Source organism: Enhydra lutris, unplaced genomic scaffold (assembly GCF_002288905.1).
Source record: "Enhydra lutris kenyoni isolate GAN:26980312 unplaced genomic scaffold, ASM228890v2 scaffoldscaffold1, whole genome shotgun sequence".
In the NCBI taxonomy this organism is placed as follows: Eukaryota; Metazoa; Chordata; class Mammalia; order Carnivora; family Mustelidae; genus Enhydra; species Enhydra lutris.
In genome coordinates, this window is record NW_019154085.1 from 103,725,557 (window position 1) to 103,737,731 (window position 12,175).

The 12,175-nt window shown below is 46.0% G+C and overlaps 1 protein-coding gene across 1 annotated transcript in view; it reads right to left on the reverse strand.

Moving 5' to 3' along the window:
• Positions 1-12,175, reverse strand: part of LOC111140948 (secretin receptor) — a 73,086-nt gene that overhangs the window by 12,176 nt on the left and 48,735 nt on the right. The window contains exons 5-7 of the mRNA XM_022493221.1: positions 8,995-9,092; positions 7,925-8,057; positions 5,686-5,839 (exon numbers count right to left, since the gene is read on the reverse strand). Coding sequence (XP_022348929.1) covers positions 5,686-5,839; positions 7,925-8,057; positions 8,995-9,092 — 385 coding nt within the window. The remainder of the gene's footprint in view (positions 1-5,685; positions 5,840-7,924; positions 8,058-8,994; positions 9,093-12,175) is intronic.

Genomic DNA, 12,175 nt, shown 5'->3' on the forward strand with positions numbered 1-12,175 from the left:
CGGCAGAATCCAACAGCCCCAGACAAAGGGCCTATAGATGGCAATGCTGGGGACCCCCCAACACAGTGGCCACTTCCAGCCCAGTCTCCCTTGAGAGACATGCCTTGTGCACACACACCCCCTCCACCCCCATACACGGGGACTTCGGTCCTCTCTGAAGTGACTCATTCTTAAACATGAACAGACAGTCAAGGTCACGGACATCTGAGGAAAGCTGATTACATCAAAGACAAGGACCAAAACAATCAGAGAGAAGGAACTCAAAGGAAACAGACCATGCAGGCTGCAGGAGGAACTCGGACAAAACAACTCTAAGGAATATCGTCTGAGAGATAAGAGGAAAGATTACATCTGCAAGACCCAAACAGGATGCTGAAAATAGGGAGCAGTCCGAGAACAAGGAAGAGAGCTTAGAAATGGAATATATGATAACCAAGATAAAAGACTCCATAGAAGGTTGGAAGATAAAGACGAGGCATCGCCCAGAAAGAAGGACACAAAGAGTGGGATGAAAAAGAGGAGAAAAGACAACGAAAAAAATCAGAGGTCAATTCCAGGATGCGCTCCATCTGATTAAAAGTTTCAGAAAGAGAAGATAAAAACCAAAGGGAAAGAAATCAAACAGGTGATACAAGAACAAGGTCCAAGAAATGAAGGATGTGAGTTTCCAGATGAAAGGACCGCCGGATGTTGGTAAAAAGGATGAAATCAGCTTGCATGGGGGCACCTCCCTAGGGCATTTCAAAACTCAGGGGACAGAGAGAAGATGCTGCAGCTTATGTAGAAGGAGATGAGTCAAAATGCTCAGGGAAGAAGAGTAACACTGCAGGGACACTTGGGTGGCGCAGTTGGTTAAGCGTCTGCTCTTGTCCTGATCCTGGAGTCTTGGGATTGAGTCCCACGTCGGGCTCCCTGCTCAGAGGGAAGCCTGCTTTTCCCTCTGCCCCTCCCCCTGTTTGTGCTCCCTCTCAAATAAATAAATAAAATATTTAAAAAAAGAAATAAAGGAATAGATTTATAGAGGGAAATGAAGGAAATTCTCAGCATGAAGGATAAGGAAATTTAGCAAGTCTAGAGAACAACCAACCCAAACATTGCAAGAAGTCAGAAGGCTCTAGAAAGACCATTGGTGGCTCTTTTGGATTGAAAAGCATCCTCCCTAAATTCGTATCTACTCAGAACCTCCTCTGGAAATAAGGTCTTAGCAGGTGTAATTAGTTAAGAAGAGGTTATACTTACAAGAAAGCCGGTCATATGCGGGCCTTTATACAATATGACTGGCACCCTCATGAGAAGGCTGTGAGAGACACAGCGCGAAAGGACACACAGAGAGGGAAAGAGGCCATGTCAAGGTGGAGGGAGAAATCACAAGGATGCGAGCACATGCCAAAACCCGCCAAGGACTGCCAGCAACGGCCAGAAGCTGGAAGAGACAGAGGCATGGAGCATTTCAGAAGGAATCAACCCTGCCAGAACCTTGATTTTGAACTTCTGGCCACCAGAACAGTGAAAAAAATTTCTATTGTTTTAAGCCTCGGAGTTTGTGGCAACTTGTCTATGGCAGCCCATAGGAAACAGAGCGGGAAGAAACCAAACAGATAGGAACTAATAGATTTCCTGTTGACGTGGGGTGATTTGGGACACAGCACTGGAGGGTTTTTCAGTTCCATGGGAGAGCTGGGGAGAATTAATGACAGCAACATAAAACAAATAAGTCAATTAAAAGCGACTCCATAAAAAACAAAAGATTAACTATTGAAAGTAAAATCGTTGTACACCATGTGGCTCAGCAATCAACTTTTTTTTTTTTTTTTTTTTAAGATTTTATTTATTCATTTGACAGAGAGAGAGAGAGAGGCTGAGCACAAGCAGCGTGAGTGGCAGGCAGAGGTGGAGGGAGGAGCAGTCTCCCCTCAGAGCAGAGGGCACATGTGGGACTCGATCCCAGGACCCTGACATCATGACCTGAGCCAAAGACAGCTGCTTAACCAACTGAGCCACCCAGGTGCCCCTCCTATTTAATTATTTAAACCAAGTATGTGCATGACTTTACATTATATATCTTTTCTTTTTTTTAAATCTCTGCCTCAATTTTGGGTGCTTTGGGCAAAGAACATGGGCTCTTAAGGGCCGCCTATGGTCTTTCATCTTTAACAGACTTGGTGGAAAGTGGGAAAACCAATAATGGCTGGAGTTGGGGTTTCTTAGTGTGGTCCCCAGACTATCAGTATCAGCATCACTTGGGGCCTTGTCAGACATGAAGAGTCTTTGGCTACACCCAAGGCCAACTGGCTCAGAGGCAGCTGGGCTCGACACACCCTCCATGTGACTCTGACGCTGGCTCCAGTTGGAGAGCCACCAACTCAGTGAGTGGGACCTTGGTTCATCCCCAGAAGAGCCAGAGGTGTCACCCTTTTCAGGGTGCACACTGACACCCCAACATCCTTGTAAAAGTAAAAAACCTTCAAAGTTGGGGCACCTGGGTGGTTCAGTTGTTAAGTGTCTGCCTTCGGCTTGGGTCATGATCCCAGGGTCCTGGGATCAAGTCCCTCATCGGGCTCCCTGCTCGGCAGGAAGTCTGGTTCTCCCTTTCCCATTCCCCCTGCTTGTGTTCCCTCTTTCACTGTGTCTCTCTCTGTCAAATAAACACATAAAATCTAAAAAACAAACAAACAAAACAAAAAACCAAAAAATACCTAAAAATAAACAAACAAATAAATATAAAGACTTTCAAAGTGTCCACTCCTTCTGATTCAGTGATCCCAATTCTAGGATTCCATATTACATATGGGAATAAGCTTTGTTCATAAAAGCATTTATCACTGTGTTATTTATAGTAGTGGAAAATTAAAAACAACCTAAATGTCAGTATAATAGGTATTTGTTTAAATACATCCACAGACTAGTTAAAAAATGTTTATGGCAGAGGTGGAAGAATACAGAGCACACTTGTGTGTTAATGGAAAGAAACAAGATTCAGAATTCTACATATAGAATGACCACAGCAGGGGTGCCTGGGTGGCTCAGTCAGTTAAGTGTCTGCCTTCGGCTGGGGTCATGATCCCAGGTCCCGGGGTCAAGTCCTGCCTTGGGCTGCTGCTCAGCAGAGAGCCTGTAGCTCCCCCTGCTTGTACATGTGCTCTCTGACAAATAAATAAATACAATCTTAAAAAAAAAAAAAAAAAAAGAATGACCACAACACTGTGGAGAAAAACTGAGTAGGAAAAATAGTTTGGAAGGAAACCCCCAAAAATGTTTGTTAGATGAGACCAGGGTAATTTTTTTCTACTTAATTTTTTTTTTTTCAGTCTTACAGTGAGCGTGTACTCATTTAAGCAACCTGTCTCTGGGGAAACAAGTTGCGTACAAACTGAGGAGGGGCCCCTGCTTTTGTAAGAGAAAGGCTTCTCCCAGACAGAAAACTCTGGGCCTTCCTGAGTCCCTTCAAGGTCTCCTTGGGGCTGTATAGGCGGACAGACCAGGAGGGGAGGAACCACTGTTTCATGTGCTATTCTGTCCCCAGGGCCTGGCATATAGTAGATGCTCAATAAACATTTGAGGAAGAAAGGAAGGCTCTCATGATCTCACTTAAACCCTTCCTAACAATCTGAGGGGTGCCTGGGTGGCTCAGTCAGTTAAGCATCTGCCTTTGGCTCAGGTCATGATCTCAGGGTCCTGGGATTGGCCTAGTGTGGGCTCCCTGCTCAGTGGAGAGCCTGCTTCTCCCTCTGCTCCTCCCCACCAGCTTGTGCTCTCTCTTCTCTCAAATGAATAAATAAAATCTTTTTAAAATAAAAAAATATAAAATAATAAAACAAGATAAGGTCTCCTAAAAATCTGTGTTGGAGATGTCACAATGCAATTTTGTCTCCCCACTAGACTATGACATCTTTGAATGATGGAACTATTTTTGTTTCTGTAATCTCTAGAAGCCCCTCCGAGCGCAAAGAAACACTCGAAGAAAGTAGAATAAATTGTGATCCTGATATTACAGATAAAGAAACTGCCTATGTTTATACGATGAGATCCTGACAGATCTGAGAGTCAAGGTCAATGGACAGGTTCCAAAGTGGGTATTTATTGGGGAGTCAACTGCATAAAGCAAGTCCCTGGTCCCCCAGTATTCTTGGAACTACTGTCCTCCGAAGAGCCCCACAGCTCCTGCTGGCCAAGGGTCATGTGCTAATTAGGCTGCCAAAGTCTATAGGAGGGCTCTGTGTGCTCTGGCAGCTCTGGCGACTTCCCTGATGTGAGTCGATAGGGCCCTTGCACGGAAGGATTTAGACAAGGAGAACAGACAGGGCTTTCCTGGCAGGGGCACTTCTTAATTAAAGGCACTAAGAAGAAAGCAAATGAAATTAATGGCTAGTACACATATCTATCCATGTAAGCGTATGAGTCAGTCAGAGGAATGTGGCTATTTTTTTAGAACCTAGTGGGTAACTTATATATGTTTATCAAATGAACAATGGATGGATGGATGGATGGACAGACAGATGGGTACACAGATGGATGGATGGATGGATACATGGATGGATGGATGGATGGACGGATGGACGGACAGGTACATGGATGGATAGATGGATGGATGGATGGATGGATGGACAGACGGACAGGTACATGGATGGATAGATGGATGGATGGATGTTTGTTAATGGCAGAATAAGAGTTAAGGGACCTTTGGAAACAGACAAGCCTTGGTTTGAATCCTAGGTCTGCTCTTGTCTATAGTGTGTACATATTACATCCCATCTTTGAGCACGTTTCTTTGAAAGGCCTCTGGAAATTGTGGTGGCAATTAAAAATGCATGTAAATGCTCTGCTCATAGTAAGTGCTCAAGAAATGGAGTTATCATCTTCATTGATCAGAAGGGACAGGGGGAAGAGATGGAATGGGGCCTGCAGTTGGCTACTTTTCCCCTCCTTCCTACAAATGAGCCCTGAAATTCCTTTGGGAGGCCATGTGGTCTGAGCACCTTAAGCCAATCAGTGTATTCCATTCTCTCGGGTCTCTGGTTCAGGGATGTGTCTGAGACAAGCTGGTCCTATCAAGAGTGAACCTCAGAGTATCTGCTGGGAATGCTGGGACATGGCCTTTTTCTCTCATTAGAAATACCAAGGAAGCTGGTACCCCAGAAGCTGCTGGCAATTACACTGGGAACACCAGCATAACGATAGAGTTGATGTTACAGAAGGTAAAGCGGAAAGGCACAAAGAAACATTGTTGAGCTGCTGGATCCAACCTCACCTGAATTTGGCAATCCCTGGACTTTTCAGATATATGACCCAGTTGCTTTCTTTTTTGTTTAAAGCTGATCTAAGCCAGATTTTCTGACAGCTACAGTCAAAAGTACCCTAATTAATAGAGAAAGGAAGCAAGAATGAAAATATATGAATGGAATGTCTGAGGAAGATGAAACAACAAACGTAGTATCAAATGGTAAGTTGGGTGGTGTCAAATGGTAAGAGACTTTGGATGGCCAAAATTGGGGCTACATTTTGACTGTGAATTCTTACTTGGTGTACAAATAAACCAAAGCCAGGGGGTTAAACAAGAAGCAACTTGCCTAAGATTCCACAAGTTAGCTAACTTAACTGAGCGTGGGGCTGCAACTAGAAACCAAGTCCTCTGGCTCAGTGCCTTTCCCCACATTCCCCAGCCATTACACCCACGGAGAAACGTACCCCATCCGAGGGCAACAAATCCCTGGAGGCACTTCCTTTCCGAGAAGAAGGAGATGACGAGGAGCGTGTGAAGGTAGAGGCCTTCCACCAGCAGCCAGGCGTAGTTGGCCATGATGCAGTACTGGAAGAAAGCCATGACCAGCTTGCAGCCCACCTGGACAGAGAGAGGCAGGTGAGCCCCAGGCTGGGCAACAGTGAGCTCCTCTCTGCCAGCCGCCCCCGCCTCCCGAACGAAGCGACAGGTAGGGGTAGGGGTCAGGTCGCAGAGCAAGTCTCTACGGGCTCCTGGCCATCCCCTGTGGCCTTCCACTCTCAGAAGCCCAGGCCCACAGAGTTCTCTAGAAAGTGGAAGCCCACACGGCAGCAGGCTCAGGCAAGAAGGCTAACGGGCCATCAGAGAAGCAGGAAGTGCATTCAAACCCGGGACTTGGCTGCCACCAGTGAAGCTGTGTCAGATAGAGCCCAGTTCCCAAGTTCCTCCTTTGCAGATGAGCACACGGGTGGACAGAAGGAAAGGGATTTCCGAGCAAAGGATTAACAAGATCCCTTCCAAGCTATTTCCCTGGAAACAGATGAAGGGACTTACCAATTATGTTAGGAGGGCACCATTGATTATAGTGAAAATGGTCCCTGATTGGTACACCGCCTCTGTTCTGGAGACTTCTGACTACCGGATGGAGATGCCAGTGCTGGCCTTGCCTGACTCAGTGACTTGTTAGAGGCATGTCTCTAGCAGGGATCACCAGAAGCTGTGCCTGGGGACTCGTGGGGCATGAGGCTTCTGTGCCAGCAATCATTCCTACATGACAAGGTCCCCTTTCCTTTCTCTGAGCTGTCCCTGGGGAGAGGACAGCTTCTGGGATGGGCTGACGGCTGCTACATGGGCTGCGTGGAGGTCACATGCAGGTAACCCAGAGCTGCCCTGCTGGTGGGCTGTGGTTCCTGCTCTACGGCCACCTACAGACTCGGATTCTGGGCGGAGCCTGTGGTTGACTCAGGAGTCTGATGTTTACCGGAACCCAAGAAGGTTCCCCGTGGGGGACTGCTGGACTTCTCCAGTACTGGTCAGTGAGGTGTGGGCCCTGAATTTACATCTTCTGACTCTCACTCTACTACTCTTACTTTGTCCTGCCAATCTCCCTAAGGGAGATTCAGTTTGAGTCAGAAAACACACACACGCACACACACACACACCTATAAACAACACAAACAACAGATCTATAAGGGATTACAGATGGGAGTGGTGGGAAGTGACAGGCAGGTTGACCAAACCCATCTCAATCTGCCATCTTTTTCTCCCTTGTTTGCCTCTGCTATGGTGACTATGATGCCAAAAAAACTCGACCCTCCAGCTTCCTTTAGAGTAAGGTGTGGTCCCATGACAAGGTTCTAGGCAATGAGATGTAGATAGGTGTCTTGGGGGCAGGTATTCTTTCCCACCCTAAAAAGGCAAAGCTACCCAAAGATAAAAACTGTTTAACCCTGACTCTCTGTCTTGACTGGAACAGGGATGTGAGGCCTGGGGCTGCAGCAGCCATATTGTAAAAAGCGGTATAAAGTATGGCATCAAGCACAGCAGAGCAGAAAGAGGGAAAAGGATTGTGTCCACCATGGCATCACGGAGCCACTGTGCCACCTCTGGATTGCTCATCTGTGGACTGCTTATGTGGGAGACAAACTCCATCTGAGCCACTGATGTATGGTTTTCTGGTATATGCAGCAAAACGGATCCTCAGCTGATACACAGAGCAATATTGCAAAGAACTAAGAGTCATCTGAGCATTCAGAAGGAGGAAAGGGGTTAGATTAAATTAAACGATTGCTTTACTACAGACTTATGTTTGCAGACACAGACATATATGCTCCCACTTTTCTTTCTGCACCACACCCTCAACCCTCTTCAGAGCTGGCCATCTGCCCATAGCTGGGACTTGGCAGGTGGAGGGAAAAGATGGCCCTCCATATGTATTTAATTGCCAGAGTGGCTGGGAGTTGAAGGGCAGCCCCCAGGGGCTTCCCGACAAGCTGTTCTCATACATGACCCCGACTGTGCACGTGGAGACATGGGACTCTCCCTGGATGCCCTGGCCCAGCCCCAGCACTGGTCCCTGTACTCTAGGCATTTAGTGAAGCCTCGGGTGGGACTTGGAGAAAGAGCAACGGGACCACCACCCTCTCCCGAGTTGGGCTGGGGAAGACATGCAGCCTGGCCACACTCTGGGGCACATAGGCATGTTACCCTGTGGGCATCACACTGAGCGACATCTTCCGAGGAGAAGAGCACTGCGTCCTTGATGAAGTTGGACAGGGCACGCAGGATGAAGGACACAAAAAGGTGCATGTGGATGTAGTTGCGGGTGCAGTGGAGCCTCCTGGAGGGAGAGAATGCAAGGCCATGGGGCCCAGAGCCACAGGCGCTTGGCCACTTCTTAGCCAGGTAACCTTGACCTCGAGCAAGCCTTTACACCTTCCCAGAACCCGAGTCTCCTCCTCTGTGGGAGGGATCAGAGGTCCATTACCCATTCCCCAGCTGCTGGTGCCAGAAGCAGGCTTTCTTACGGGGAACCTATTCCAGCTCTGGGATTGGGGTGACTCCATCCTCCCACCCTGTTGATAGACCCAACCAATCGGAGTACTCCACCCCTGGCTGCAGTGACATTCAGGTTGGGACTGTGACTCAAGCCAGGCGTATAGAAACCTCCCCACCCCTGCCCCAGGACTTTAACTGCAACTAAAGGGGAAGAGGCTCTCTTTGTCCTGGTGGCTGAGCCGGTGGAGTCTACCCCTATAGCTGCTGGTGGATGTCTCTGCCACCCCTGAGGAGAGTCTGCCTAAGGATGAGGCCGATGGAGAGTGGAGAGAGGGAGGGAGACAGACCTAGTTCTGCTGATACATTTGAGCACCTAGATCCAGCCATTCCTAGAGACAGACACCCCTGACCTTGTCGGTTATGTGGGTCAGGATACGTTGGTTTTCTTAAACTGTTTTAAGGGGATTTCTGTTTCTTGCAACCAGGAGTCTGGCTAACACACTGGTAAAATGGGGATAATGAGACCTATCTTATAGCATTGTGTGAAAATGACAACTAGGACATCTGCAGTGAATTCCTCGTTATGCTCAGTAACTGTGAATGAATAAAAACACGAACAAAGTCACAGGAACATCGGTGTTTTGTCTCGAGTAAAGTCTAGATCAAGAGGTCACTAAGTGCCCCCACCACCTTCCTTTCTCTGGCCTGAGTAATTTAAAGAGACCCAAATTCTGTGCCTGGGGAAGGCTGGGGAGACAGAGCTGGCAATGTGTTCTCACCGGAAAGCACAGAGGATGCTGAGGGCGACGAGGAGCATCACCAGGGAGGAGCTGTAACCCACGGTGTACATGACCTTCAACTTCATTAGATACTGGTGCTGCGAGAGAGGGGTGTGTTAGCCCCGCCCACCCAGCGGCTGGGCTTCTTGCGCCTGCTTAGGCAGCTCCAACTTTTCAATGAACCTTTCAATGCCGCCGGCTATGCTGATCAGACTCTTTGGACCTCAATTCATAGACTAGGAACACCCTGGCTTTGGAGAAGATCTCGGGGATCGTCTGATGCCAACTCAAATTTCTACCCCGTGCATAGCGCCCCTTACCATCACCCTGAATCCAAGCCTTCGCTTGAATCCCTCCAGGGATGTAGGCTAACTGCCTTTTGAAGAAGTCATCTGGTATACAAGGGTGCAAACTATCAGATAATTTTTCTCATGTGAAGCTAAAATCTATGACTTTTTTTTTTTTTTCATATCAGATGGGTAATGTGCCAAGGTCATAACAAGGTTTGAGGGTGGCACATGTCACACAGGAGTGTGAACACCCAATCATCATGCTTATGAACTACAAAAGGATCTAAAATCTATGACTTTTAAATTGGTTCTTTTTCAATACCCATTTCTGGAGCCGCTTGAAATAAATTGAATGCTTAGAGGGTTGTTTTTTTTTTTAAATAAACTTTCATTTTGGAATGGTTTCAGAGTTCTTGAAGGGTTGCAAATATCACACAGAGCGATCTGTCCTTTTTTTAAAGATATATATTTTTAAGGATTTTATTTATTTATTTGACAGAGAGAGATCACAAGTAGGCGGGGAGGGGGGGAGGGAAGTAGGCACCCTGCTGAGCAGAGAGCCCGATGTGGGGCTCCATCCCAGGATCCTGAGATCATGACTTGAGCCAAAGGTAGAGGCTTAACCCACTTAGCCACCCGGGCACCCCAGATCTGTATCTTCTTAATACAGCTTTTCTGCCCACTTGTCTCTCACATATAGTCTCAGCATTACATTTTCTTTCTATGTCTTCAATCTCTTTCCACGATCCCTCACCCTCCTGCTCAATTAATATGCTCTGTTGGCAATGGCCTTCCTAAATAAGACCCCCAGAACTGAAAGCTGGAAAGCTCCAGTATATTCTCTGATCAGGAAGGAGTCGAGTGGGACCATCGCCTTCCCTCTCCTCTACACTGAATTCATATTAATGAGTCTTCACATTACTGACTCATCTTTGATTTGGAAAGAATCTCAATGGTATGGGAGAGGACCACATATAAAGAGAAATGTAAAACCTGCAATGTAAAACCTGGGTGCAAAAAATAAATTGCACAACAGCCTGAAGAAGAATCAAAGAAATGAAAATTAAACCAATAATGCTATCCCATCTGTTCCCAACCAAATGAACAAATATTTAAAGGCAGTATTATTCTATGCAGCTGAGTGTAGAGCGGGAGCAAACATTGTTTCAGTCTCTCCTGAAAGTAGCATGTATCAGGGGCACCTGGGTTGCTCAGTGGGTTAAGCCTCCGCCTTGGGTTTAGGTCATGATCTCAGGGTCCTGGGATCAAGCCCTGCATGGGGCTCTCTGCTCAGCAGGGAGCCTGCTTCCCCCTCTCTCTCTCCCTGCCTCTCTGCCTACTTACCATCTCTCCTTCTGTCAAACAAATAAATTTAAAAAAATCTTTAAAAATAAAAAGTAGCATGTATCAAGAATCTTTGAAATATGCATTCCTGTTGACCTCCTTTCTATCTCTGGGAATTCTAAGACATTAGCATGTGCACACACACACACAAAGAAATAAGCACAAAAGGAAAAGCATATTTATACATCAAGATGTTCATCACAGAACGATGTGTGATGAAAAACACTTAAATGTCCAACAATAGAACAATTAACTGAATTATTTTAAATCATTATTTTGATGTATGCCACCATTAAAATGGTGTTTACCAAGAGTTTTAACAGATGTCAGCTTGTGCTAAGAATGTAATGTTAAGCGAAAAGGCAGAATACAAATTTTCTAGATACAGTGTGATTACTGCTATCTGTTTAAAAAAAAAAATTAGTTTAATTACGTGAAATTGCCTTTTTTTGTAGGTCAAATGATTGAATATCAGCTATTTTGTGTGGTTCAATCACATACACGCATAGACCACAAGATTTTAAAAAGATGTGTTAGATGTTAATAATAGTTAACTTTGGATGATAAGTCTGTGGAGAGAGTTGTTATTTTTATTTGTACTTCTTCTATACTTTTCATTTCTTTCCAGTGGATAAGTACTATTTTATAACCAGAAGAAAAAGGTAATTAATTAAAAAAAAGGGGGGGCACAAGAATAGTATTGGGGGAACCTTGCTGACAGCTGTTCCTATGAGAATGACTTGAGGTTCAAATGGCCCAAGCTCCATGGTATTAAGAAGTTTGCTGCAGGGAAAGAATGCAGGCTTCAGAGCCAAGAGACAGGGTTTCCAAACCCAGGACTGTTACTCACCAGCTGTGTGACCTTGGGCAAATTACTTAACTTCTCTGAGCCTCAGATTCCTCATCTGCAAAATGGGGGTAATATCTACCTTGCAGGCTTGTTGGAAGAACAAATAAAGTATGAGGTAGAGTATCTAGACAATGGCTGGCACTTACAAGACACTAAGAAGATGTTAATTTTTTCCCACCTCCATCCCCCAGCCCATCACCCACCCTTCAACATGAGTCACGGATCCAAGATCGCAGTAAGAAGTATGAGTTATAAAGGAGCAGCTTAAAAAAAAAAAAATTAGACCTATTCTCAGTTATGATAATGGAGTGCTGTAGGACAGCAGGCAACATGGGAACGTTTGGAGTGTTTCGTCCAGTTCTGGGTGTGCTATTTTAAGAGGCACAGGAATAAACTGGAACATTTCTGGAGGAGGGAAGAGTGCATGAAAAACTGGGTACATTACACCCCGAGGAAATAAACGAACAAACTTAGGCAAGAAAAGTATTAGAACAATTGACAGGTAGAGGCCTAAGACCCACTGTATGGGCTCCAAGGGGAGGCAGCTACCAAAAAGAAGTCTGACTCAGAGTGACCAAAGATTTTCTGAGAGCAAGAGGCAACCTTTGATGGGATGGCTGCCATGTGACACTGAGCTTCCCCACTGGTATGATGGCGATCCCAGAAGCCAGGATCCACCTCTCAGGAATGAAGAAGA